General features: G+C 37.7%; 1 protein-coding gene across 6 annotated transcripts in view; it reads right to left on the bottom strand.

Moving 5' to 3' along the window:
- LOC121876534 (bestrophin-2-like) overlaps positions 1-27,852 on the bottom strand; it is a 94,279-nt gene that overhangs the window by 29,381 nt on the left and 37,046 nt on the right. For 4 of the 6 annotated variants that reach the window (XM_042381716.1, XM_042381715.1, XM_042381717.1 and 1 more), the window contains 2 exons: positions 19,101-19,230; positions 2,600-2,838 (listed from right to left, as the gene is read on the bottom strand). The exons of 1 other annotated variant lie outside the window; for it this stretch is intronic. In XM_042381716.1, the coding sequence (XP_042237650.1) occupies positions 2,600-2,838; positions 19,101-19,230 (369 nt within the window). The remainder of the gene's footprint in view (positions 1-2,599; positions 2,839-19,100; positions 19,231-27,852) is intronic. One more of the 6 variants, XM_042381720.1, reaches the window with a different exon arrangement.

Raw genomic sequence — 27,852 nt, 5'->3', positions numbered from 1 at the left:
TGACTACATTAAAGGTAAGTGCTCAGTCACACTGTATCCATTCCTCATTATTTATTACTTTCACTGTACTGTATCCATTCCTCATTATTTATTACTTTTACTGTACTGTATTTCATTGTAGATTTTTTATTTAAAAAAAAAATTATTTTTTTATATTTTTTATCTATGTCGGACTTACGACCATTCGGACTTACGACCTGGATTTGGGTCCCTAACCCTGTCGTAAGTCGGGGTGTAGCTGTGTGTGTGTGTGTGTATGTATGTATGTATGTATGTATGTATGTATGTATGTATATATATATATATATATATATATATATATATATATATATATATATATATATATATATATATATATATATATATATATATATATATATATATATATATATATATATATATATATATATATAATAAAATGAAATAATGGCGGGAAAATAGGCGAATGTTCTGGAACGTCACCTGGGGCGCACTAGTCGGACTTCCGGAACGTCACCTTGGGCCTAAGGGTTAATTACAGCTAGTGAACTTAAAATTTTATTGGTGAAATTACTGCATCAAGCATGGTTGAGAAAGATGATTCCCCTCAGTGTTCCTCTCCAAAACAGAGAGAGGATTTTCATGTTAGAGAATCTGTCAGTCCAGAGGTTCCTGACATTATTATGGAACATGAATTGCCTTCCAAGAAGCATTAAGTTGCTTCTCTTCTCCCTTCTCCTCCACCCCCACTTCCTTCTCTTTTCCCTTCTCCTCCTCCACCCCCCACTTCTAATTCCCATCATCATCATCAACCAGCAACATTCTACATACACACCTCAAAGTAAGTGAACTGTACAGTACTGTACTGTACTGCATTTTGTTTATACTTTGCATGCACAGTTGAACCTCGATTTACACGGTTGTCGTTTACGCGTTTGGTCATTTATGCGGTACCTTGCCAGAACCATTTACGCGGTGAATTTACTCATTTACGCGGGTGAAGTATAATTTGTTTATTTACTGAGGATATTTGTTTTAGCTCATAAAATTCATACAAATTACCCGGCCAGAATATAATTTACATTGCTGGAATTCTTATAAGATTGTGATTATTTTAAATATAAACATCATGGAATTTGCATTAGACATACAAATTTTAGATCTAATGTAAGAATTTTGATTACAACGAGCCAAAATTTTATCTTTTGTGCAAAATATATGACTTTTATATCCAAAATATTCCTGGTCTTGCAAGGAATCCAGCAATGTCAATTATATTATCCTAACTTTAGTCTGAGGTATTATTTATTACTAAAAATGTAAATATACTGTTTTAACCCAAACATTTCTCTGGTAGGGAGGGGGGGGTGGGGGTAGGGAGGGAGGGAGGTGGGAGAGGGGGGGTTGGGGTAGGGAGGGACCCAGCGAGCGTGGGAAGAGGGGGGGGGCGGAGGTGGGGTATTTTGATTGACAGATAGTGTCTGGGTGAAGTATAATTTGTTTATTTACTGAAGATATTTGTTTTAGCTCATAAAATTCATGCAAATTACCCGGCCAGAATATAATTTACATTGCTGGAATTCTTATAAGATTGTGATTATTTTAAATATAAACATCATGGAATTTGCATTAGACATACAAATTTTAGATCTAATGTAAGAATTTTGATTACAAAGAGCCAAAATTTTATCTTTTGTGCAAAATATATGATGTTTATATTCAAAATATTCCTGGTCTTGCAAGGAATCCAGCAATGTCAAATATATTATCCTAACTTTAGTCTGAAGTATTATTTATTACTAAACCTTAAAATCTTCTGTTTTCACCCAAACATTTCTCAGAGAGGAAGAGCAAGCGAAAGGGAAGGGGGGGAGTTGAGTCCATTATTTGAATGCACATTAACCTGGCAATTGAATTTCTCTTAAATATTAATTGTGTGTGCATACCATCATAAAATTAAGATGTTATTTTTACTACAACATAGGTATTGTGTCGATATTGTGTCTGAAAAAGTGGAGTTTGGGAGTCGGCCCAGTCTCTATTTCAATTAATCCCATATGTTCTGTTATTCCATATACGCGTTTCTCGTTTTACACGGTACTCCACGGGTTCAATTGACCGCGTAAATCGGGGTATTACTGTACTTTTCTGTGAGTTGGAACCAATTGCCCAATATCCCATTGAAATAATAGATTCGGTTAACGAACGACTCTGTGGAACCAATTGTGTTCGTTAACCAAGGGACCACTGTATACTGAAAAACTCATTATACAGAACTGGGTGTCACAAATTATTTCAGTGTAGAGGTAATACTGTACAGAACTTTTGTTGCAATGATGTTGGGTGACAAAGCAGATGGTTTACTCCTGATATATAATCCTAATTCTAAGCTCTTTCACATAATGTACATCAAAAAACATATGTGTACCATCTTATCCCATCCATAAGCACCTACTAAATGCTAATTTCAAAGTTCTTTATTTTTTATTAATTTTCTTATTTCTACATTTGTAGTTTCCTAAAACTCCCTTGCATTCTATCTACCCTACATATGCACACTGCTAATACTGTATACTAGATGTACAAATTTATAGACGACACACTCTGAAACAGTACGTACCTGGGTGTACACTAATGGGATGCTAATCCAATCATAGCTCAAAAGCCCTCCACATAATCCTCGAAACCGGTTGATCTCATCTATGATTGTTTTGACAGCAAAATCATCCCTGATCCTGCCTTCCTTTCTTGCCCTTGTAATAATACTACCTGCCCAAACAAGTGGCATCCAGTATTTTGGGTGAGACGTCTTTGCATCAAGGGCGTCAAAAATTTTTTGCTCATTTGTTGTCATGAAACCTGTGTAAATGAAATCATAAAACTATTATATACTATACACTTATTACTAAATTACTGCTGTTACTTTGCTGATATTTCAATATATAACATCATCCCAGTTTTATATAGATCATGATATAATGACAATATAATCAGGGTCAGAACACTAACATTCATGATATCTGTTAAGAGTATATTCCAGTGTATCAATGTTGCCTATCTATCCATGTCCCTTGGTGCCTTGTTCTCTTGATATAAAACACAAAACATTTCACCACCTCCATGCATAAAAGCCTTTTACATAAACATGTGAACCATTTGCTGAAGTATTTTACACAATGATCTGGTTGTCACATGGTAAGCAATCACCATATGATTATCCTGAGAAATGAAAATGTGCAGAAAAGGTGTAATAAAAGAAAACTTGCTAAAGAACCAAAGGGACATAAATAAGTGGAAAAAATGAAACAATTACAGCAGCAGTAACTGAAAGAGTGACATTGAAGATAAGGAAATGTAGCAGACCAAATGGAGCTGCATTGTGTGTGTGTGGCCAAAGAAAATAACTACCAAGGGCACCTCTTTACTTCATCATAGTAAAGCTTCCAGGAGTGACCAGGACTAATATTTTTTTTTATCTAAGACACTAATTTTACATTAAATCTATCAAATAAATTTCTTCACAGTTTTTCCCTTCTGATATTTTGGTTAAAATTTGATTAAGTTCTCTTCACTCTTGACTTCTGCTTTCCAAAGAAAAATTGTGGCATTTATACAAAAAGAACAAAGCATTTTCATGCAGTGATGTAATTTCAGAGACTGTAGTAAAGTAATAAATACTGTACCAAGTTACTTATATAATTTATGAAAAGTGGAAATGCCAGGGTGTCTCAAAAGTTCCCATACTCAAAGTTTGGCAATTTATAGTAGTTTAATGGCTAACGATAGTCATCCATGGTTTCACGCGGCGCATGCTGGCAACGTCGCAGAAGATTGCTGAGTAATGTACCGGTCACGTGACTTCACGCATGAACGGGTAGAAGGACGTAAATGCGAGTCAGTCGACAATGAGTCTTCTGTGAGCACAGAGGGTCGCTCTGTTGGAGGCGCACTTTGGGTGTAAATCTTATGAACGGTGTGTTGAAATCTTTAGAAGGAGATTCCCTTATAGCCCGATACCATGTTAGGCTACTATTTATAAACTGGTGTAACGTTCTCGTGACACAGGAAGTGTGAACGACAGACCAAGAACCAGGTGGCAGTCAGTAGTGACACCAGAGTTTTTTTTGCAATCTCCTCGTAAGTCATTGCGGCATTTGTCACAGCAAGTGGGAGCATCTCGTTCAGCCGTTCACAGGGCTGTCAAATGTTTAAAGTTACGCTCAAACAGAGTGAGGGTAGTGCAAGAACTGTGCACGTTGGACACAGACAAGTGTGTTCACTACAGCTGTTGGTTCAACAGGTTCACACACAACAATGTCACGGTGATGGACACGACATTTTTCACGGACAAGGCCTGGTTTCATTTAAACGGGTACGTAAATACACTGTGACAAACGCCGCAATGACTTACGAGGAGATTGCAAAAAATTCTGGTGTCACTACTGACTGCCGCCTGGTTCTCGGTCTGTCTTTCACACTTCCTGTGTCACGAGAATGTTTCACCAGTTTAGAAATAGTAGCCTTACATGGTGTCGGGCTATCGGGGAATCTCCTTCTAAAGATTTCAACACACCGTTGATAAGATTTAAACCCAAAGTGCGCCTCCAACAGAGTGACCCTCTGTGCTCACGGAAGACTCATTGTCGACTGACTCACATTTACATCCTTCTACCCACTCATGCGCGAAGTCACGTGACCGGTACATTACTCAGCAAACTTTTGCGACGTTGCCAGCATGCGCCGCGTGAAACCATGGATGACTATCGTTAGCCATTAAACTACTATAAATTGCCAAACTTTGAGTATGGGGACTTTTGAGACACCCTGTTGCATTTAGTACAGTACAAAAATAATGATAAGATCTACAGTACATATACATAACTAAAGGCCAACCCTCTGTGCTCACGGAAGACTCATTGTCGACTGACTCACATTTACATCCTTCTACCCACTCATGCGCGAAGTCACGTGACCGGTACATTACTCAGCAAACTTTTGCGACGTTGCCAGCATGCGCCGCGTGAAACCATGGATGACTATCGTTAGCCATTAAACTACTATAAATTGCCAAACTTTGAGTATGGGGACTTTTGAGACACCCTGTTGCATTTAGTACAGTACAAAAATAATGATAAGATCTACAGTACATATACATAACTAAAGGCCAACAAAATCAACAGTGTTAATACGTGTTTCCAAAAGAAAAATTTTTACAGATGATAAACAAACATACAGTACTTTTAATGACATTCCATAAGAGAGAGAGAGAGAGAGAGAGAGAGAGAGAGAGGTGCACATGTGTGTCCACCAGTATGCATGTGCTTCTTTGTATTAATGCAGCATGAGCATACGTGCATACCTCAGCTCAGTTTTTCATGCAAATTAAGCTGAAACTAGTAAAACTTGGAAAGGAATTGACACTACATACTTCAGGAGAGAGATTATCTTAACATTAGATACAACACCGTGCTCCAACTACAGTGCGTACTGATATATGGGTAGATCTGCATATAGTACCTTAGAAATGTTAAAACAAATCAACTTGGCCGAGCTATGATTTTTCCGTATCAACAGTTAATATATAAATTTTTTTCACTACTGTATTAAAATAAAAATGTATTCTTAAAATATCAATAAAAAAATTGGAAAATATATTAAATAGACAAAAAGTAAACATGCAAGTACTTAGATGTTTTAAACTGCAATACAAAGTCTACAGCAATAACAACGGCAATACACTCTATCTATTAAATTTTATTAATCAAATACCCTGTAACCCAAAGATAATTCCATTAATACATTATACAAGTGCAATCTATTGAGAACATGCTAAATATATGGAGGATTGATCCTTAAATCCCTTATTCTGCCTCATCAAGACCCAGATTGACTTCATTAATGGTAGTGGAGGACTGACTTTAAGATTGCCCAGCCCTCCTCATTACAGGTATGGACTCTCAATTCTAGAAAACCAGACTCTCAAAAGATGGACATTTTCTTCCCTGGGTTAGGCAAAATTTTGAAGACTTGATGGTTCCTTGAGAGTAAGATAGCACTCTTCCTGTCTGCTTTCTTGAAAACAATAATGTATGTGGTTGCAAATGTTTTGTGAAATAGATAACAAAACAAATACATGTACAGTTAATCTACCTGTAAAGTATATATGCCGAATAAATAATAATGTTCTTCACTGTCTCTAGAACAGATAAGAAAATGGAATAAAAACAGGTAATACACTATACTCTCATTAATTCAACAAAAAAGGGTCTCTGGGTCACTCGAATACAAAAAATCAGAATTAACCAAGTTCACAGTATTTTGACATTATTCGACAAATTCCAAATTTTTGTGTTCGATTATTCGTTCGTTTTCTGTTCAGTTTTTGCACCTTGCTATGCCTTGGTTACAACAGAAAATAATCTACAGTGAACCCTCACTTTACGCGGTCAATTGAACCCACGGCGGCCCGCGTAAAGTGAGAAACGCGTAAGGTGAACAACATAACATATGGGATTAATTGAAATAGAGACCGGGCCGACCCCCAAACTCCACTTTTTCAGAGACAATACCTACGTTGTAGTAAAAATAACTTCTTAATTTTATGATGGCATGCACACACAATTAATAATTAAGAGAAATATCAATAATATTAGGTTTTTAACACTTACATTAGTAGAAAAGATGGCTGGGCACACGGGGATGGGGGGTTGGTTCCGAGGCAGAGGGCAGATTATTGGCCCTCACCTGTATTACTTGTATCACTATCGACCACAGAGGCTTGCAGGGCCTCTTTGTCAAACCCCTCAAAGTCCATATAAGTCCATATCCTCACTATCATTATCACTGACTTGTGCCGGCTGTGGTGGGTGGCGGGTGAAGAACTAGGTAATGTTTTGATGACTGGGCGACCTTGTGCGCACCCTGCTCGCGCCGCTCTCCGCATAAAAGGGTACACACACCGCGGAAAGTGAGCATTCCGTGTTCGGCAGGGTACCGCGTAAACGTGGAAACGAGTAAAGTGGTACCGCATAAAACGAGGGTTGACTGTATTTATAATTACCTGTACTATGCATATACAGTCTCTCCTCGACTTACGACAACACGGACATACGATGGCCATGGTCGTATAAAATATTTTTCACATTACAGTGGTCCCTCGGTTAACAAGCACAATTCGTTCCAGAAGGTTGCTCGTTAACCGAAAAATTAGTTAACCGAAACCATTGTTTCAATGGGTTTTTGGGTAATTGGTTCCAGCTCACCGAAAATTGCCTAAATTCAACAAAATAGGTAGTAAAGTACACTTACTTTGACGTGTGTATGTAGAAGGCTCCTGGATGATGATGATGGGAATTAGAATGGGGGTGGAGGAGAAGGGAGAAGAGAAGGCATTGGGGTGGAAGAGAAGTCACCCCATGGTGCCATTTCACCCATAAAATTTTAGTTCTCTTGGTGTAATTTAAGATTATTTTCTTTAAATCAACGCTGCACTGCATTATATATTGTCAATATGTAAAATAAATTTCAATTTGACCAATAATTTGCTTGGAAACACAGAAAAAAAAGCATTTAGTTGAAGAGAGTCTCAAGCAAGATGTTACCTCCACTGAAAAGACACAGAGACTGACGCCTGTATGGTGTGTTGACAGGCTGTTTGGCGCCCAAAAAACTAGTTTCCTATAATGTAATTCAATTAAGTTCAATAATTGTTAAAATGACTAAAAAATTTAATATAAAACTTTTAAAATTATTGAATAGTACAAACTTCTTGATATTTACTAAAATATTAAGGAATTTAAACCCTAGAAACGATTACTGTATTGGCGGACTGATACTACAGCTGGTGGACCGCCAAATGCAAGCGAAAACATGTGGAGGGGCGCTCGTTAAAAACTCGTTAATCGAGGGATTGCTCGTTAACCGAAGTTAAGAATCTTATGGAAGGTAATTCGTTAACCGAAATCTCGTTAACCGAGGGGCTCATTAACCGAGGGATCACTGTACGTATTTGTATTACCTATAAGGCATTCATTCAAAGTCCTGTGGCAGGACCATCAACCAGCACTGTGCCATTGTACCATAGGAACCTGTGTGCCAAAATGTAGCCTCTGGCAACTGTTACTCCAAATATTTTGTTTAATTTGAACATTATGATAGGAAATGTCCTGGTCTCTGAATCCATTGCTTGTTTAGCATTTCTGACAAACAATCTTGAAGAAAAACAGAAACCCACTGATCCCTCTCAATAATGTGAGATGTCCAAGGGTCCCAAGCTGAGATCTTTGGGAACCAAAAGGAGATACTGTACTAAATCCAAGATGACATCCCATCCCCTGTTGCAAGATTGTATTTACCAGTCAGGTGGACACTGCTGTTTTACACCACCTGCCTCTAAAGGGCAACTTTCACTGTAATGAGAAGGGATCGAAGATTGTAAAATTAATCCATGTTATCACCAATGGGTTTTTACCAGGGTCTCGACTTGGCAGGCTTTGCAAGCATGTTAATGAGAGTTGTCTGGAAAAGGGTGCGTGATCAGAAACTATTTCTAAAAACCCATCATTCACAAAACTATAAAAATCAGCGATAAAAAAATGCAATTCTGTGCATTTTGTTACCTTTGAAAATCTGTTGCAGTTATTATCAGTGTCAAAACTTGGTTTCATTATTTACTGCTGCTAAGGAATTGTTATAAGTTTATATTCGACTTTCATTACCCAATATATACAAAATACAGGTATAGAAAAAATAATCTACAATATACCATTATGGAGAAGATAACTACAGTAGTCCCTCGGTTAACGAACACAATTCGTTCCACAGAGTCGTTCGTTAACATTCATCTATTATTTCAATGGGATATTGGATAATTGGTTCCAACTCACAGAAAAAGTACATACAAAGTACTGTATACCGGTAATAGAATTAACAAACCATTAAATATAAACTAATTACAGTACTGTGCTGTACAGTAAACTGTACAATAATAAATAAAAAACAATAGAATACTGTACTGTACTGTATTTTAACTTAATTTGAGGTGTGTATGTCGTATTACCGGCAGCTTTGTTTACATATCAAACAGCTGATTGTAGAGGCAGTCGATGATGACATGCCATATTCTTTACAGAGTACATTGGTTCTAATGCCTCCTTCATGTTTCATAATAATTTCTGCACTGTATATTATCAATATGTTAACTAAATTTCAAAATGACCAATAATTTTAATATAAAAAATGAAGAAATATTCAAGAGACCAACTTTCTTGATATTTACTTCACTGGAAACGAATGTAAACATAGAACCAATTACTGTACTGTATTGGCGGACTAGCCGATCAGCTGATGCGCACAACAAAACGTTTTAGTCGTAAGGATTTCGTTAATCTAAGTTTTGATCGTTAACCCTTAGGCCCCGGGTGACATTCCAGAACGTCAGACTATTTTCTCGCCATTTTTATTTTATTTATTTTTTTTTTCCACGATTTAACCCCGCAGGGGGAGTACTGCCAGCAGCACCGTAACCCAGGGCTTAAGGGTTACTCGAACTGAAAATCCTTATGGGAGCTAATTCGTTAACTGAAATTTCGTTAATCGAACCGTTCATTAACCGAGGGACCACTGTACTGTAATTCACTTATTTTTGTAACACACCGATTGGACTTAAGGTTTTCCATTTAACAGCAATAACCAATTTCACTTTTAAAGTACAGTATATACAGTAAGTCCTCATTTAATGTTTCCCCCGACAACGTTGTTTCGTTATAACGTCGCTACTCTTTAGATACCCATGATTCGGACAACTTCCCGCTGATTCGGTATAACGTCGTCACAGACTACTTTGTATGATGCATCACCCTATCTCGCCCAGTCAGAGCGGGAGGAGGAGCCACCCTCCGGGTTCTCAGTGACTCGCCACCCTCCTCCTCTCCCGCCCTCCTCGGCTCCATTACCCACCACACACTCGCTCCACCTCCGCCCATCAGGGAGTACAATACAAAAAAATTTAGCTTATTTATCTTTTTGGATGTATAATATATACTAGTTTCTATTAAAATTCCATTGAATTTATGTATATGTAAAGTATTTTATCTATTTCTTATGGGGAAAATTGATTCCGTTAACGTCTCAGTTTTCAGGAACGGAACCACGATGATAAGCGAGGACTTACTGTACCTTGTACAGTATATCAGCTTTCTATTAAATATATATTTTGGGGTATAGCAAAAATGATATTGAGAGGGTGTAATATAAATGCTACCGTTAACAACATGACTCTGACAGTTATTGTATAACACTTTCCATTGCCTAAGCTTACAATGAATTCCTTAGCAGTAAAAATGAAGGACTATGGGGGGTTCGTGTATTCGCCCACTTACCTACCGGTAGGTAGACCACTGACATTGGTGGCCGAGACCAATTCAGTACATAGTGCTGCCTTCTCATTGGTACCATGCCTTTAAAATGGTGCTTTAAAAGCAGGAGTCGCCATTTTAAGTAGAAGAGAAGTCAGTGACATCACACTAGCATGAGTACATATTACCTCTTTGCCTGGTTGGCTGAATATACTCGAATTCCAAGTATCAACCAAATCAGTTCCAGTTGGCTTCCACACTATCCTTTAGAATTTAAAAGGAGGGAGGGTATTGGATTTGTTAGTTCTGGCTCGACCACAAACTGTGATTTCAGAACCATTCCTTCATTTATAGCTTAAGAACCTTCACCAAGAGACTTATGCCTCTGAAATCGGCTATTGTAGATATAACAAGGATGGTAGGAAAAATAATCTCCGTGTTAGTTCGATATGCACCCATTAAGAATGTTAACTCAGATATATATGCAAGACAGAACTAAGAACTAAATTTATGGAACTCCCTTACCAACACAGTTACCACTGTAGTTCCTAGTCTAAAGTGTTTCAGTGCTGGGATTTTCTTAGCTCCTTGGAGATAGAACTGACAAGCAATCCCATGTGCCAGACTGAGAATATCTCTCCATACTTTGAGGATTTATATCACTCCTACACTACTGCCAACCCTGATCCCTTTGGGAAGACCCTTCTTTTATATGTCCCTTTCAAAGAAACTGATTAGGCATAGAGAAATGATGTTCCCTAAAAAGAAACCCCACGGGAAAATGTTGGAAGAATTCCTTTTTTTATCAGTCTTATTATTATTCATATCCAATTTCTGATTTCACCAATGTAAAGCTTAAAAGTGTCTCCTTTTTTTTTAAACATTTACAGTATTGTGTTTACTCAGTTTTTTGTTGGCTAAAATAAAAGTTGTTTGTAATGAAAACCATAGTGCAAAACTTAACATAAAAAATATTTCTTATATCTTCAAATTTTTATTATTTTATGTGAAAGAGCAACCAATTGTACAGAGAATTTAGTTAGTTTCATATGAAAAAAGATTAACCGCTTACCCAAAATTAATCCAAATTAAAAAATATACAGCATGGCTCTTCCATACCTGAAAGTCACAACTAGCCCTGTGAAGGTGGGGAGGGGGGGGATGTTACGAATAAGGCAGTACGCAATTGTTAACAAATGTAAACATTCTTGCAACACAGAAGCAACATATGCATCCCAAGTTCACATCTTATGAATAATTAACTATCTTTATTGTTGGGAAGTGAAAGGAGTTGTGCATACATAGCTTTTTTGTGTCCTAAAAAAGGCTTACGCCCGTATTATTAAACAACATCTTGCCTTGAAGAGGGTCATCGTGTTTCAACCCGAGTTTTAAACTAAATGAGTCCTGGGGGACATGGCAATACAGTACTTAACAGGGTGGTGTGGCAGTAAAATTAATTAATTCCAATAAAATTAATTTATAATATTGGAATTAGTTAATTTTACAGCCACACCACCCCGTTAAGTACCTGTACTGTACTGCGGTGTCCCTCAGGACTCATTTAGTTTAAAACTCAGGTTGAAACACGACGACCCTCTTCAAGGGAAAATGTTGTTTAATAATAAGGGCGTGAGTCTACAGTGTGATGTATCTGCACTACCATTACTGGCCTTCTACAACCACTTTCACAAGACTGTGTGGATACTGAACTTCCTATAACTGTTCAAATATATGATGTAAGATGCACTTTATTCCTTCAGGAGACATACCGGTAGTAAGCAGGAAAACATATGCTCAGCCCATAGCAGCATCTGAAGTGGAAAGGGCTGACACCTGGAATTTCAAAACAGTATAGCTGGCTTGGATGACAGGAGAGGTGCACTCAAGCTAGTGCGATGTCACATCTTTATGCCTTCTACATTAAATGGTAACTGTTGTTTATAAAATACCCTTTTATGGAATTAGTAGTGACAGGAGAGCTGCTAATTATTGAATTAGTCTCAACCACTAATGATGAGGGTTTTCCAGTTTTCAACCCCTAGATTACATGTGCATGTCAGTCACTTAGTGAAAGGCATTAAGCCATAAATAAAAAAAATAGGGGTTTAATCGTGAAATACTATTTTAATGATCTGGGAGGGGAGCAAATACGGTACTCCTGATTTTCAGAGCTTGCTAACCCCAATGAAAAAGCCACTTCCTGCTTGGGATATAGCATTAGGGTCCTACTGAAGTAGTCACTTTTTAAATCATACCAAGGTCTCTCTATATTCTAAATAAAAAGAAGTACAGTACTCTTTTGATGTGAATGTTGTCATTTAAAGCATAAGAATGACAAGAATGTTGGTGGTATAACAGTAACACTTGTATCTCTCACCATTATTTAATCCCTGGCCCAAGACAAATGTGAGAAGGGTTTTATCTACTGGGACACTACCAAACATTACAGTTTTCTCTGGGTACAGTACTCCAGTTCCTCTTGTGCTAATAGTGTACAATAAGATCATAACAAAGTAACAAAGAATAGAACCAACCACATGAATGGCTAGTTAGTAAGCTGATAAGTGGTATGATAAAAAAAAAAGACTGTGGCTTATTGGTTAGCCCGTCCTAGTCAGAAAAATGGAAGTGGGAAGGTCTCTGTTATCTATAACAGAGAAACAAGAGAGATGTAGACTGTGGTTATGAAGGTTAGTTACCCAAGGATCAGAATAATTTTTATCTTTTAACTCATTCATTGGAAACATGACACATAAGGGGTGGTCAACCTCTGACAGTTGATGGTGTATGATGGAACAAATCCCTCATTATGAGTATTATGAGTCAAAAGTGCACAATTGAAGCACACTTGAAATTCAGAGGAGCCACATTGGATGGGTTATATAGCAACATCCACATCAACTGAGATGCAGATAGGGTTGATAAAACAGCAGCTTCAGAAGCACCTCACTGCTATAGACACACAACAATGTGGCTCTGCCATGGGGATTAACATGTCCTGTAAATCACAATTCATTTGAAGTAGCTCAAAATTATAAATATTAATTTAATTATCCATGCTGAAAACACCAGGATTAAACCAACAAAGCAAATTTCAGTAATCTCTATTACCAGCATCAATCATATGCTCAGTGGTGGGAAATCGCATCTTGACAGGTTGAGATATCATTGACAATGTAATGAGCAGTGAGAGATTACAGTAACGCATAACTGCTCGTCTCATTCGTCTGGCACGTTCATCCTGTAATAAGCAGAGAAACTGTTCCTAGATCGTACAGTACACTATGGATTACCTCAGTTTACCCACCCTTGACCCTCTTCTCAATACTGTATTACATATAAAATGAAGGACTGAATATGAAATCTTGTTTCTTAGCAAGATCCAATACCCACTCACCTCTCAATTTAATACTTGCCGTCTTATAAATTATAGGTTGTTTGGTGTCAACCTTAAAAGGCAGCTGGGTTTATCTGTGTACTATAGAAACAACAATTTCCAAGCTCTTCATATCACACCCCTCAGCCCTAAAAGGGGTACTCTAGAGCTGTGTTAGCACAAAGTATCAAGGGTTGTGTTCTGCTATCTTACCATGTCAATCAACCATTTTGAAATTTCAGTTCCAGCATGGCAGTCATTCCAAGGGACGATGGAGGGTATCTGAGCTGCCTAGATACAGGTTCCAAATACTAGGATTTACTGCAGACATGCATCCCTGTGAGAGTTAAGAACCATTTTTTTTATACAGCATTTCTCTATGCATGCCAGGAAGGATACTTTAGACTCTCTAACTCTCTTTTACCATAAAGGTCTTTAGTGTTATCCTGGAAACCTCCAGGAAAGAATACAGTCAGTATCCAGAGCCCAAATAATCAGCAAACCACGTCCCCTCAGAAACAAATCTCATGAAATCGTCTCTGAAATCACAGACCACATACATACCATGCAGGCCAGTAACAAAAGGAAGATCTCACAGAGAAGAGAAACAAGAACCAGAGCACCCTATATCACAACCAAGTGGACCATTACTAAATCTAAAACTAATTAGCACCTCATAAAACCAGGGTAAACGAAGGACCTTAGAGAATCTATGCATGAAGTCAGTAGAATTCACAAAGAATAGAGAAAAACTCTGGGGTTTCTCATTCAACAACCAAGAAAACCTTGTGTGAACCATCACTTTGTAACTAACCTAGAGTACACCCCATACCAAGGAACTAAACATGAACTTTATAAAGAGGAGTATAAAAACAGAGCACTATACCTCCACCCACTTCTGGCACTGAATAGCAAGATGAGTGGAAAGGGAAGCTTCAGATAAAATTTGAGCAGGAAAGGACACAGATTCATGAAGGGTCACAAAAGAGCTATTAATACTGTAATTTCTTGCAAAAACCGAGACCTATTTTGTAAGTAGCAATGACTGAAAATAGTATAAGCTTGAAATACCTTCAAAAAAAGACTGGACAAGCACTAAGCATGTTAAGATATCATGTCTGGCCAGAGCCTATATTATATTTTGTGTACCTGTACTATGACTGAGCAGGGAAGTAGATGACAAACTGCATATACTATACATGTAAAGCTTTTGTCAAGAATAAAACTAATATAAAAGTAATAAAAAAAATTCACATTCTTTTATTAATTATATGACCAATAAAAAAAAATAGAGGTGTGTCTGTTGGCAATGTTTAGCCAAATAAAGTACAGTATACAGCTAGTGTGTCAGAGGAGCATAGCTGCATTTAAAATCATCAAACCTAGACAATACATGCATCTATATGATGGTTACCAACTGTCCAACCAACTAAGAAGCTGACAAATGGGTAATTGATTTAAGTATGGAAGGACCATATTCCATTTTTAAAGTCAATCCAATGGAAAACAGGACTGGTCATGGCACTAGAGTACAGTACAGTATAGTCTCGATTAACGCGGTCAATTAAACGCGTAAAACGAGAAACTCGTAAACGAAATAACAGAACATATGGGATAAATTGATACAGAGACTGGGCCGACCCCCAAACTACACTTTTTCCGACACAATCTGTACGTTGTAGTAAAAATAACATCCTAATTTTATGATGGTATGCACACACAATTAATATTTACGAGAAATATCAATAATATTAGGTTTTTTAACACTTACGTTAGTAGAAGAGATGGATGGGTACACGGGGATGGGGGGGTTGGTTCTGAGGCAGAGGGCAGATTATTGGTCCTCACCTGTATCACTATCCACCACAGAGGCTTGCAGGGCCTCTTTGTCAAACCCCTTAAAGTCCATATCCTCACTATCACTATCACAGACTTGGGCCGGCTGTGGTGGGTGGCGGGTGAAGAACTCGGTAATGTTTTGTTAAATGGGCGACCTTGTGCTCACCCTGCCCGCGCCGCTTCCCGTGTAAATGATGGAAAATACTGCGTAAATAAAAATTGTCGGTCCAGCAAGGTGCCCCGTAAACGAAATCCGCGTAAATCGAGACTATACTGTATATGAAGTTCTCTGATGATGTATTATATATTACTTATCTAAGTCCAAGGTTCATCGAAGTCCTGGCCCTAATATTGTGCATCCCAGTGATATGAGAATTGTGTAATGAGCTCTCTCAAAACTCGTTAAAATTTTCTTCTGCAAATGCATGGACGAACAAAAGATCCCCAAATACTGGAAGTTAGCCCATGTAAGTTTTATATTAAAAAAGGGGGACAATCGACACTGTGCCAGTGAGTTTGACCAGCATTGCGTAAAATACTAGAAAGCATTATATGCAATAGAGTGAAGGGCCAATCAACAGTAGAACAGCCTTGTGAAGGAGTGCCCAGACACTCCTGCTTGACACAGCTGCTGGATGTGTGGTCACAGATTCATGAATGTGGTGGCAATACAAACAATACATTACAGTACAGTACTTGACTTTGCCAAGGAATTTGAAAGTGTACCTCATGATAGGCTAAAAATAAAATTAAACAGCCAGAAAATCTAGAGGAATGTCCTTGCATGGATTGGAGATTATCTTTATGAATAAAAACAGTGTGTGGTGATTAATGGCACAAAAATACCATATGTATCATTGATAAGTAGGGTGCCACAAGGCGACTGATGTTAATTGATCTTCCATAAAAATATTTGAAAATGACTAAGGTCTTCAGAGATATTATAAATCTCAATGACTGTTTAGGTGTCATTGGCTTCAGAAATGGTCAAAAGAAGGGATGCTGAGGTTCAATATTGTGAAATGCAAGAGGATGCACCTAGGATGTACCAATAGTAGGGAAGGATATCATGTGTCCCAAGATTATGAAGACACTACTGTATACTTACTGAAACTAAATATAAGAGAGACCTGGTTGTTTAAGTTGACAACAAACTGATAGTCACAGATCATTGTGAGATGAAGGTGAAACTTGCTAGTAAACTGGTGGGACTTATACAAAGAGCCTACACATACTTAGATGGTGTCTTTCATAAGGCTTTTCAAAATTATGTTGCTATTTCACTTGGAGTAATGTAATACTGTTTGGTCTATGGGGTACATCAAGGACTGTCAACTGATTGAGAATTTCCAAAGGAGAGCAATGAAACTGGTGCTATTACTCAGATGCCTCACTTACCAAGAGAAATTAAAACATTTTCAACTGCCTATATAAGTTAGCAGATGGCTGTCCCACTAGAGGTCACAACCTCAAGTTAATGTTTTTTGTTTTATCCTCTTCACCACTGATCGGCTTGTTAGCCACTCGGTCGGTCGGCCACATCTCTGTTATGCACTGTTGGCAAGCACTGAGCATGCACTGGCTCCTGAATGTATCTGAACCAGCTCCAGTGTTGGTCAAGTCTGGTCTTGAAAGACCTCATACTTGGTGCCATCACAACACACTCTGGCAGGCTGTTCCACAAGTTCACAATTCTCACTCCAAAAAAGTTTGCCCTCACAGTTTTCTGAACTTGTGACTTCTTTAAACTTGAGCTGTGACCCCTTTGGAGTAAGAGCTGTGAAAACTTTGAATTATTTGCCAGGAGATGTTGTAACAGCACCAAATGCAACTCCTTTAACCAGACTTGGCCAACACTGGTACATGTTCAGATACATTCACGAGCCTATACATGCCCAGAATTTGCCAATACAGGTAGTGCATAAAGAGAAGAGACCAATAACCCAACCAGCTAGAATGCTGACAAGTGACAAAGTGTATAAGGTAAAGTTAATTATGGTACTAAATGTCAATACAGTATACCCCGGTACTATTTGGGATGTACAGATGGACATAAAAGTGGACTAGATAAACACCCAGACAAGACACAAATATGTACATGTTGATAAGACTGTTTTCCAAGTCTGAAGTCAATACAACTGACAATGAAGATGAATCACGTTAACTGATGGGTGTACGGAAGATCACAGTACAGGGATAACACTACAGTACTTACCCCTCCTTTATGGGGGAATAAAAAAAGAAATAAAATTAACTGTTTTCCACAAAAGAGACTACCAGCACTACATAGTACAGTACAGTATGTTTATGCAACATCAAGCAAAAATTACAGATCCAATTTTCTATTTTTTATATTCTGGACATCTGACCTTAAAATATTCTAGTATTTATTGTATATCCCTCAAAATTATAATACTCCTAAATAAATGGGATGGAAGAGGTGTACTAGTTCTTAAAATAAAAGCACTGTACTGTAGCATATTAGAGAGAGGGGGGAGAAAATTTCTTTGCTAAATCAGTGAACCCTTTAAGCACAAATACAGTTACAGTACAACTCTTTTGACCTTCAGGGGCTAGTGGAAGGTAAATTGCTTTTCATCTGACTTGGATGAATTAATTAATTCATAACATCTGCATGCTAACATCTGTTTTACAGATCAACAAAAAGCAACAGAAGAAAAAATGTGAGTAATATTTGACTTCGACATTAAGAAATAGCACTTAATTAAACCTGGAGAATAAAATAAGTGTGTGATAAAATAAGAAAGAGCAAAATCAATACACATCCCTCCAGGAGACCAAATACAGTAAACCCACTGAAGATGAACTTCATTGACCGTTACATTCTCATTTTCTCCAAATGTTTTTCCATATTTATATTTATCTTTAACATCCAACTTTTTTCCTTCTGGAGTACTCTTCTCCTTACCCGGTACAGTAATCCTTAAAATAACCTTTAACTTTTCCTGGCAGCTAAAATGGCCTACTTGATGGGTGAATGTGGTACAATTACTAGTAAATGTGCAATGTCAGATAGAGCCAAAGATACAGTATAGAGTTTGGGGTCCTAAGGCAGGTTAGAAGAAAAACATCTTCAGTTGGTTTGGATATACATAAAAAGTAAAAATAAACTAATATAAAAAAAGATTACACAAATAGGAAGTTTTTTAAAAAGAACAAGAGGTATTAAACAGGATAGACAGGCATGATTTGCTTAAGAAAAAGTGGGCCTCATGGGCCTGAAGACCAATTAAAAATGATACTCTGATAAGGCAGCCTCAAGGCTTTTTTTGTTGTGACCATCCCCTCAGGGAGGTTCTGTAAGGGAATAAGGCATCACAGTTATAGATAGATACAAGCAAATTTAATGTTGCTAATTCATAGCTTTGGCAACAATACTGCTATACTTCTTTCAGTGTTACTAAATGTCTCCATTCCTCATTTACAGTTGGAATAGTACTATAAAATTATAAAGTAATAGCCTAAGTGTCTTATGGTCAAAATATTTATTAGTCCATTAGAACTCCCTCCTAGTGTTCTGGTGTTACCTGCTTCAACCAAGTGATCAAGGGTAGGGAACCGCTTCTTGACAGTGGGACTAATCATGATAAACGTGAGGAGTTCAGTTAGATTGACGTAGCGCATGACAGTTCTCCGCATCAGACGTGATCGCTCATCCTGCAATTACTTCACCTATTACACACTTGCTCACAATTATTTGGCATTTTTATCATCCTCATTTAAGTGGAGGATTATGAAATCCTGCTTTATAACTGAGTCAGGATAGATCAATTGTACAGTCAGCAAGCCTAGTGGTCAAAACCACATGCCCCAACTTGTGACTGGAATCTAAAAAATTAAAACAAAATTATAATTACTGTACAGTATATTTTACCTTCATAGTGGGCCCCTATAAGATAGCCACTTAACAAGAAGGTATTGTGATACAGTACTTATGTTACCCGACACCTTTAGGTTAAGAGTATCTCAAAACCAGATGGGAGATTCTCTGGTAATAATATTCTGACTAAAGTAACATTGGAATAATAAAAATGAAGCAAGCAAACTTAAGCTCTATGTTATGGCTGTACACATATGTGTTTAGGGTGAAGAAAATAGATAGGGTATTGGAAAAAATAAACTTTGCACAATATACAGTATTAATACTACTGTATTGGAAATAATATTGGATATCCAATTTCTTCTGTTTTTATATTTACAGTACCAATGTGATTGTGTTGATTATATTATTGTATAAGCATAATGTTTATTCAATAAAAATTTAATGGAAGAGATATTGACATCACATGTTACAGTGTACTATACAGGTCCTTATGATATGGTCAGCTGTACCTATAGATACATGTTGAATATCATCAAAGGCAGAAAGATTTCACAGCTAGATTCAGAATTTCTAAAGTTGTAAGCAAATACAACTTTAATATTTACAGTAAATCCTTATAATTATTACCAGTATATTTCATGCACTGAAATTGTACTTATCAATCACAAGGTGTGAATCTTCATCATACTGGCAGGCTCTTTTCTGTGTAAGGTTGGAAGACGTGTGGAAGGGTGCACAGCGGTTTCAAGACAGAATTGATCAACACTGGAGCAGGTTCAAATACATTCAGAAGCCAGTGCATGCCCAGTACTTGCCAACAGTGCATAACAGACACATAACCGACCGCCCAAGCAGCTAACGGGCCGATCAGTGGCGAAGAGGATAAAATTAAAAGCAAAAGTATACTGCATATTGTACTGTCTTCACTCCTCTTTCTATAAATACACCCGGCAGAAAGCAACTTCCGGACCTCAACATCACCATAACATGGGCATAGATCCTATGGGGATGAAGTTCAATCGAATCTCCTTTCATCATACCAATCATCTGGCATCACGTTAGACTAAATCATATCGGGTCAAGTGTCAAATCATGCCAAGACCAACTCGTACACATTTTTGGTTAGTGGTATAACATATAAATGGGCTGCTTGTCATCAGTGTATCAGGATTAGTGACCTATGTTAGGTGCAGGTAATTTATCTCTATATTAAGCCACCAACCCTGTAGTCAGTCAGTGTCAAGCTGTCAACATTTAAAAGGACTCACAAAGCTGAGAGGCTGTAGACATAATGCAATAGGAGTTATGACCTCACATCATAAGCACCCTGGCCCTGATAAGTGTGCATCCCAGAGTGCTATGAGTTGTGCAAAGGGCTTGCCTAGCTCCTTAAAATCCTGTATGGACCAGCAAAAGATCCTCAGTGACTGGAAAATGGCAGTACTAACTCTCTTATACCACATGTCTGTAGTATTGAGTTGGATACCAAGAGAAACGTTTAACCAAATACCCAATGCGTCTTGTATAGAAAGCAGTTTGCCCTTTAGTAAGGCTACCATCTGGAAATACAGCCCTTGAAGCAGTCCAAACTGTTCATGATGGACAAATTTAAGTCTACTAAAACTTAATTCCTGCACCAGTACCATTTTTTTTTAGATTTATATAATTTCCACCACTTATCAGCTTACTAACTGTACAGGCAGTCAGTCTGTTCTGTATTACAACCTTTCTTATCCAGTATTAATACAGGAGGAAACCAGAGTATCCAGAGAGAACCTGCCATGTTTGGTATGGTCACCCTTCTCACATCCAACACAGGGACTTGAACCTGCAACTGGAATGGTGAAAGGCAACTGTGCTACCATTGTACTACCAACAACCCAAACTGCTATACAGTACCACCAACAGTGCTTTTCAGGAATGGACCAAATACTCAGGCTCATTCAACATGTGGTTAAAAAATAGCCAGTATGACAGTCGTCCCAAATAAAGTGAATACACTAGGAAAGAAGCCAGGAAAATAAAACCCTGTTCCTCTCAGAGTTACAGCAGATGAAAATAGGTGGCAAATAATCCTAAATCCTTGTTGAGTCAGAAGTCCAGAACCAATCCTCAAGAATACTTTCAGGGTCCAGACTGCACTGCAGGGGGAGCACAAGAAACTCTTGACAATTCAGAAGGATAAATAATAGCTTATGGGTGATATGCAAGGAAAACTAACGGAGAATACAACTACAGTATAAGGAGCAAGATGAATATTCAAGTCAGAGCAATGAATCAACCAGCAAGTCCACATCCTCCCACAAAACTAAAGCATACAATATATAAATACTGCACACCAATACTGTATATGATTGACAACCTCAAATAGAAATATGGATGGAATAAATGGGTTGGTTGCCAATGTTATGGATTTGGATTCATTACACAGATCAGAGCTATTACCACATGCTAAATCAGCTTTAAGAATTACTTAAACAAACTTGGGACACTTTCCTCAAGAAACTAAATCATCTACAAATGCCTAGTTTAAACTACATACAGAAGGACAATAGGCTACTTAATATAGTTTCAAAAGCACCTCAAGGTCAGAGTCTCAAGTTAAAAAAGCTATCAGTACAGAAAACTGCCAGATACAACTCCTTTTGCATAAAAGTTTTAAATGTATGGAAAACCTGCTTTAGAATACTGTTCAGAATTGTGAAATCACCAAGTGTGAACTCACACAAGTTTAAGACTTCACAGACACTTACACACTTTCTGGTACATTCAAGAGTCTGTTTATGCCCAAAATTTGTCAACTGTGCATAGCACTGATTTGACTGTCCATCTAATTTTCCAGTAAGCTGACAGGTGGCAAAGAGGATAAAACAAAAACTAGTAGTGTGTACAGTCCCAAGATATGCTAGAGATTGTCATTTGATTGAAAATGTCCAAAGGAGGGCTACCAGACAGGTGCCCTCACTACAGAATTTCAGTTACCCAAAGAGATTGGAATGCCTGCAATTTATACTATAGGCAGGCCAGGGATGACTTAATAGAAGTCTAAAAGCACCTCCGAGGTCATTACTCAGTCGAGTGTTCACATCTGGAACTGGCAAATTCCCACCCCACTAAGGGTCACAGCTTAAGGTTGAAGAAGCCACAGTTCAGAAAATTGTCAAGGCAAACGTTTTAGGAGTGAGAGTTGTGGACAGTCTGCAAGCTCATTCAAGACCAGACTTGAACAACATGAATAATGGGATATATGAGTGAAAAAGTAAAAAATAATACAAAGAAATGCCTTTAAGATGCTTATTTGTCTAAATATTGGTAGCAACTCAGCAATGAAGCTCCACCGTGATATGTATAGCTAATACAGTATATTTCTGTCTTCTTACAATCTTTATGCAGCAATGTAGGCAACTATAGTTTCAAAATATACAGTACATATTACAAATATTATTTGAAAAAATAAGCAACGGTAAAAATATCTGAGAGACAGGTAAATTTCAAGCCATGGGCCATTGATTGGGAACCAATGGTATGAATTATTTCTATATTTTCAATTGAAACACACCAGATACCGAGATACTCAAATATAAACCTATACAGTACAGTGTGCACTCTGTAGTAACCCAATCATTTTGTTTGTTCTTGACACACATGCATACGGAAATAATATGAATAATCTTAACCAGAATGTGGAGTTTGGGGACTTGGAAGAAGATTTTGTGGTAAAGCTGATCAAGTCTGAAGAAGAGGAATGGCTTCCAGAGAATTGGGTAGGACTGGCACAGCTTGAGGAGGCAATCGAGCATAAAGAGGTTACCATACAAGAAAACCAGCTCATGATGAGGCTGGCTCTTTACCTTGTGTTTGTTGACCAAGTAATCAAGGAAGGGATTGATTTGGATCTCAACCTTAAGCAAAGTTTAAAGGTTGAAAGGATGATTCATTCAAATAAATTTATGTTTTTCAGTTAGTATACTGTACTGTTATCAGTATAAGCATGAAAACTTAATACAGTACATAATCACTGTCAAAAGGGGAACATTGGCTGTCTGTGATCGTAACCCATCTTTTACTGTTGAAACCTGTTCTCATTTACAGGTATACATTGTTTTTCTTATACTGTTCTGTACTGTAACTACTTTTTTTTTTACAAAAGCCCCCTGGGTAACCTTCAATTATTTGTAATTTAACGATTTGAATTTTGAGCATTCATGGTACTTACCCAAATTTATTCCTTTTCATTCTTTTAAGAAATTAATGACTGATTACATGTATTTGCCGGTTTTCTCTAGAGAATGAGAAAGAAGGCGAGACGAATAAAGAAAACTGTGGCAGTGCAGAGAAAAATTGGAGCCAAAAATAGTAGGATTACATTGTTCACACCTACCAAACATACACTCAGTGAACAACCAAACTTAATTGTGGATAGCCTCTTCTGCTACTCCACAAACCCCAAGATTCAGGCTCACGAATCCAAAGCATCCGAGGACAGATTAATGCATGTGTAGTATAGGGCTTCATATATGCATAAGCTTGTATTAAATTAACTCTTGCCCTAGTTCAATATAAACTAAGTACAGGTTGTACCTCTCTAGTCCGGCATTCTGTGGTCCGGGAACTCCGGTGGTCCGGAACGATTTTAGTTTGTCCAATAGGTAGATAGGCAGCTTTTTTTTTCTTTTTTTTTTTTTTTACTTATCTGAATTATTATTATTATTACAGGAGTATTAAATTTTTGCCCCTCAGGCCCCAATGTGGGTCAGTGACCTATGCCCGGGTGGGCTAATCCCCGTAAAAAACAACAACAACAACAAAGCCGCGGGAAATTAAGGTTTGTTTACATCCGGCAGTTCGGCTGCTCTCTCTCTCTCTCTCTGCTTGTCTATACAGAGTACAACATTTAACCCTTCAATATATATGAGCAGTAAATAAGTGTTGCTTTCATATTCTTATGTAGAGTAATGACGATATGTTTTCACATGTGCGCACTTACATACGCGGTCTCACTTTTTTTTTTTTACCATTAATGGTTAGCTACTTATATTGTTCCATTTATTTACATTAAATAACATTACAGGTACTTCAAACAACCATATTAATTTTTTACATTAATTATACTACAGCTACAATCAGGGTCTTATTTTCTTCAGTTTTATATGTAGAACCAATCAGTCACTGGTTTTGTAAGCTTTAACATAAACAATGCCGACAGCAGTCACGCCTTCTCGTGTGTTTTAATATTCCACTTATTATTAATAAATTGTATTGTTAATTTTGCACACACAAACATTAATTCAATAAAAACAAATTCAGAAACATTAATTAAAATATATATGAGCAGTAAATAAGTGTTGCTTTCATATTCTTATGTAAAGTAATGACGATGTTTTCATGTGTGCGCACTTACATACGCGATCTCTCTTTTTTCTTTACCATTATCGTTAGCTACTTCTATTGTTCCATTTATTAACATTAAATAACATTACAGTGACCCCTCGTTTAACGAACACCTCGGTTAACGTAATTTCGATTAACGAACTGCCTTCCATAAGGATCTTCAATTCGTTTAACGAAAAAAATTTCGCTTAACGAACTTCTTACGAACCGACCTCAACATGTTTTCGCTTGCACTGACCGGGCAACCAGCTTTAGTATCAGTCCGCCAATACATTAATCGGTTCTAGGGCTTAAATTCCTTACTATTTTTGTAAATATCAAGAAGTTTATACTATTCAATAATTTTAAAAGTTTAATATTCAATTTTTTAGTCATTTTAAATTATTGAACATAATTGAAGGTTGACTAGTTTAATGCATCCAGCCTCTTAACACAGCAAACAGGCGTCAGTCTCTCTCTGTTTTCACTGGAGGTAACATCTTGCTTGAGACTCTCTTCAACTAAACGCTTTAAGCAAATTATTGGTCATTTTGAAAATTATTTTACATATTGACAATATATAGTGCAGTGCCTTTATTTACAGCTAGTTTAACTTTGAAAAATACGTGTTGCCAAATCCAGCATGGGGCCTAAGAGATCAGAAAAGTGATTTCGTAATAAAAAAACACGAACAAGGTATTAAATCAAATCTATGCAAAGAATATGGCATGTCGGCATTTCACTGGAGGTAACATCTTGCTTGAGACTCTCTTCAACTAAACGCTTTTTTTCTGTTTCCAAGCAAATTATTGGTCATTTTGAAAATTATTTTACATATTGACAATATATAGTGCAGTGCAGTGTTACTTTAAAGAAAATATTCTTTATTTACAGACTAGTTTAACTTTGAAAAATACGTGTTGCCATTGTTTGAATCCAGCATGGGGCCTAAGAGATCAAGAAAAGTGATTTCAATCCAAATAAAGCAGGAAATAATAAAAAAACACGAACAAGGTATTAAATCAAATGCGCTATGCAAAGAATATGGCATGTCGGCATCAACTGTGTCGACAATTCTTGCACAAAAAGACAAATTTAAGGAAGTGAACGTGAGAGACAAATCTACAAGAGTGTTTAAAAGTAGATCCCTAATCGTAGAAACTGAGAGGTTACTTATCATCTGGATTAGGGAAAAACAGATGAAAGGTGATTCAGTTTCTGGTGATTTCATTTGTGAAAGAGCCAGGGAGATTTATGAACATTTAAAGACAGATCAACCTGGTTCTTCAGGAACAGAATTTGAAGATTTTCGGGCTAGCAAAGGCTGGTTCGAAAAATTTAAGAAAAGAAGTGACATTTTAAGTGTTGTTAGGCATGGTGAAGCTGCTAGTGCTGATAAAGAAGGGGCAGCAAAGTTTTTAATTGAATTTAAAAAACTGATGGAAGAAGAAAATTATCTTCCACAGCAAGTGTTCAATGTTGACGAAACTGGGCTGTTCTGGAAAAAGATGCCCAAAAGAACATTCATCACCAAGGATGAAGCCTCTTTACCTGGGCATAAACCCATGAAAGACCGTCTCACTCTATTGCTTGGTGCCAATGCTTCAGGGGATTTCCGACTGAAGCCTATGCTTGTCTACCACTCTGAAAACCCCAGGGTGTTCAAGCAACAGAAAGTGGTAAGAACAATGCTTGGAGTTTATTGGAAGTCCAACCGTAAGGCATGGGTGACAAGACAGTTCTTTAATGAATGGGCTGTTGATGTGTTTTGCCCCTCTGTCAAGAGCTACCTAACCACCAATAAACTTCCTTTAAAGGCTCTTCTCCTCATGGATAATGCTCCTGGTCATGACCCTGACCTTGCCAGAAATTTGGAGTATAAATTTGACTTTGTGAAAGTGTTGTTTTTGCCTCCAAACACTACATCACTCATACAGCCAATGGACCAGAATGTGATCAGCAACTTCAAGAAGTTGTACATGAAGAAAATGTTTAGGAGGTGTCATCAGGCAACTTCCATTGATCCTGAACTAACACTGAAACAGTTCTGGAAGACACAATTCAACGTCCTGGAGGCTGTAAAATTGATTGTGTCATCATGGCAAGAAGTCTCCAATAGAACCCTCAATTCTTCATGGAAAGCACTGTGGCCATCAGTAGTCCATGATTTTGAGGGATTTGAGGATGACACAGAGTTGGACCAGGAGATTGTGTCCATTGGTCAGTCATTGGGTCTTGAAGTGGAGGAGAAGGATGTGGAAGAGCTTGTGATGTCTCATGAGGAGGAACTTACTCCTAATGACTTGAAGGAACTGGATGAGATGTTACGGGTAGAGGCTGACAGTGGTGAGGAGGAAATTGAAAGTGATGACCATATGTCAGCTAAACAGTTGAAAGATGTGATTTACCACTGGGAGAAGTTCAGGGAACTGGCTTCAAAGCACCCAGAAGTGGAAAAAACTGAACTAACTTTGTGTCATGTTGAGGACTCAGTGGTCTCCTTCTTTAAACATAAGTTAATGGTGAGGAGGACAGATGCCCCACAGACCACAATTGACACTTTCTTCAGTAAAAGGCAGAGGGAACAAGATGCTAGCCCTCAGCCTTCCACTTCAAGAAGGAGAGAGGATGTTCATGGTGGAGAATCTGTCAGTCCAGAGGTTCCTGACATTTTCATGGAAGGTGACTCACCTTCCAAGAAGCAGTAAAATGCTTCTCCTCCACCTCCACTTCCTTCTCTTCTCCCTTCTCCTCCTGCACCTCCCACTTCAAATGCACATCATCACCATCATCCAGGAGCCTTCTACATACACACCTCAAAGTAAGTAAATTTTTCCGCCATTTTTGTTGAAGTTAGGAAATTTTCGGTGAGCTGGAACCAATTACCCAAAAACCCATTGAAACAATGGTTTCGGTTAACGAACGTTTCGGTTAACGAACGACCTTTTGGAGCGGATTGAGTTCGTTAACCGAGGGGCCACTGTACTTAAAACAACCATATTAATTTTACTACAGCTACAACCAAGGTCTTATTTTCTTCAGTTTTATATGTAGAACCAGTCAGTCACTGGTTTTGTAATCAACGA

This window comes from Homarus americanus, unplaced genomic scaffold (genome assembly GCF_018991925.1).
Source record: "Homarus americanus isolate GMGI-L3 unplaced genomic scaffold, GMGI_Hamer_2.0 scaffold28, whole genome shotgun sequence".
NCBI classification, from domain to species: domain Eukaryota; kingdom Metazoa; phylum Arthropoda; class Malacostraca; order Decapoda; family Nephropidae; genus Homarus; species Homarus americanus.
Note: the sequence above shows the minus strand (reverse complement) of the source record. Positions and strands in the feature narration are given on the sequence as shown.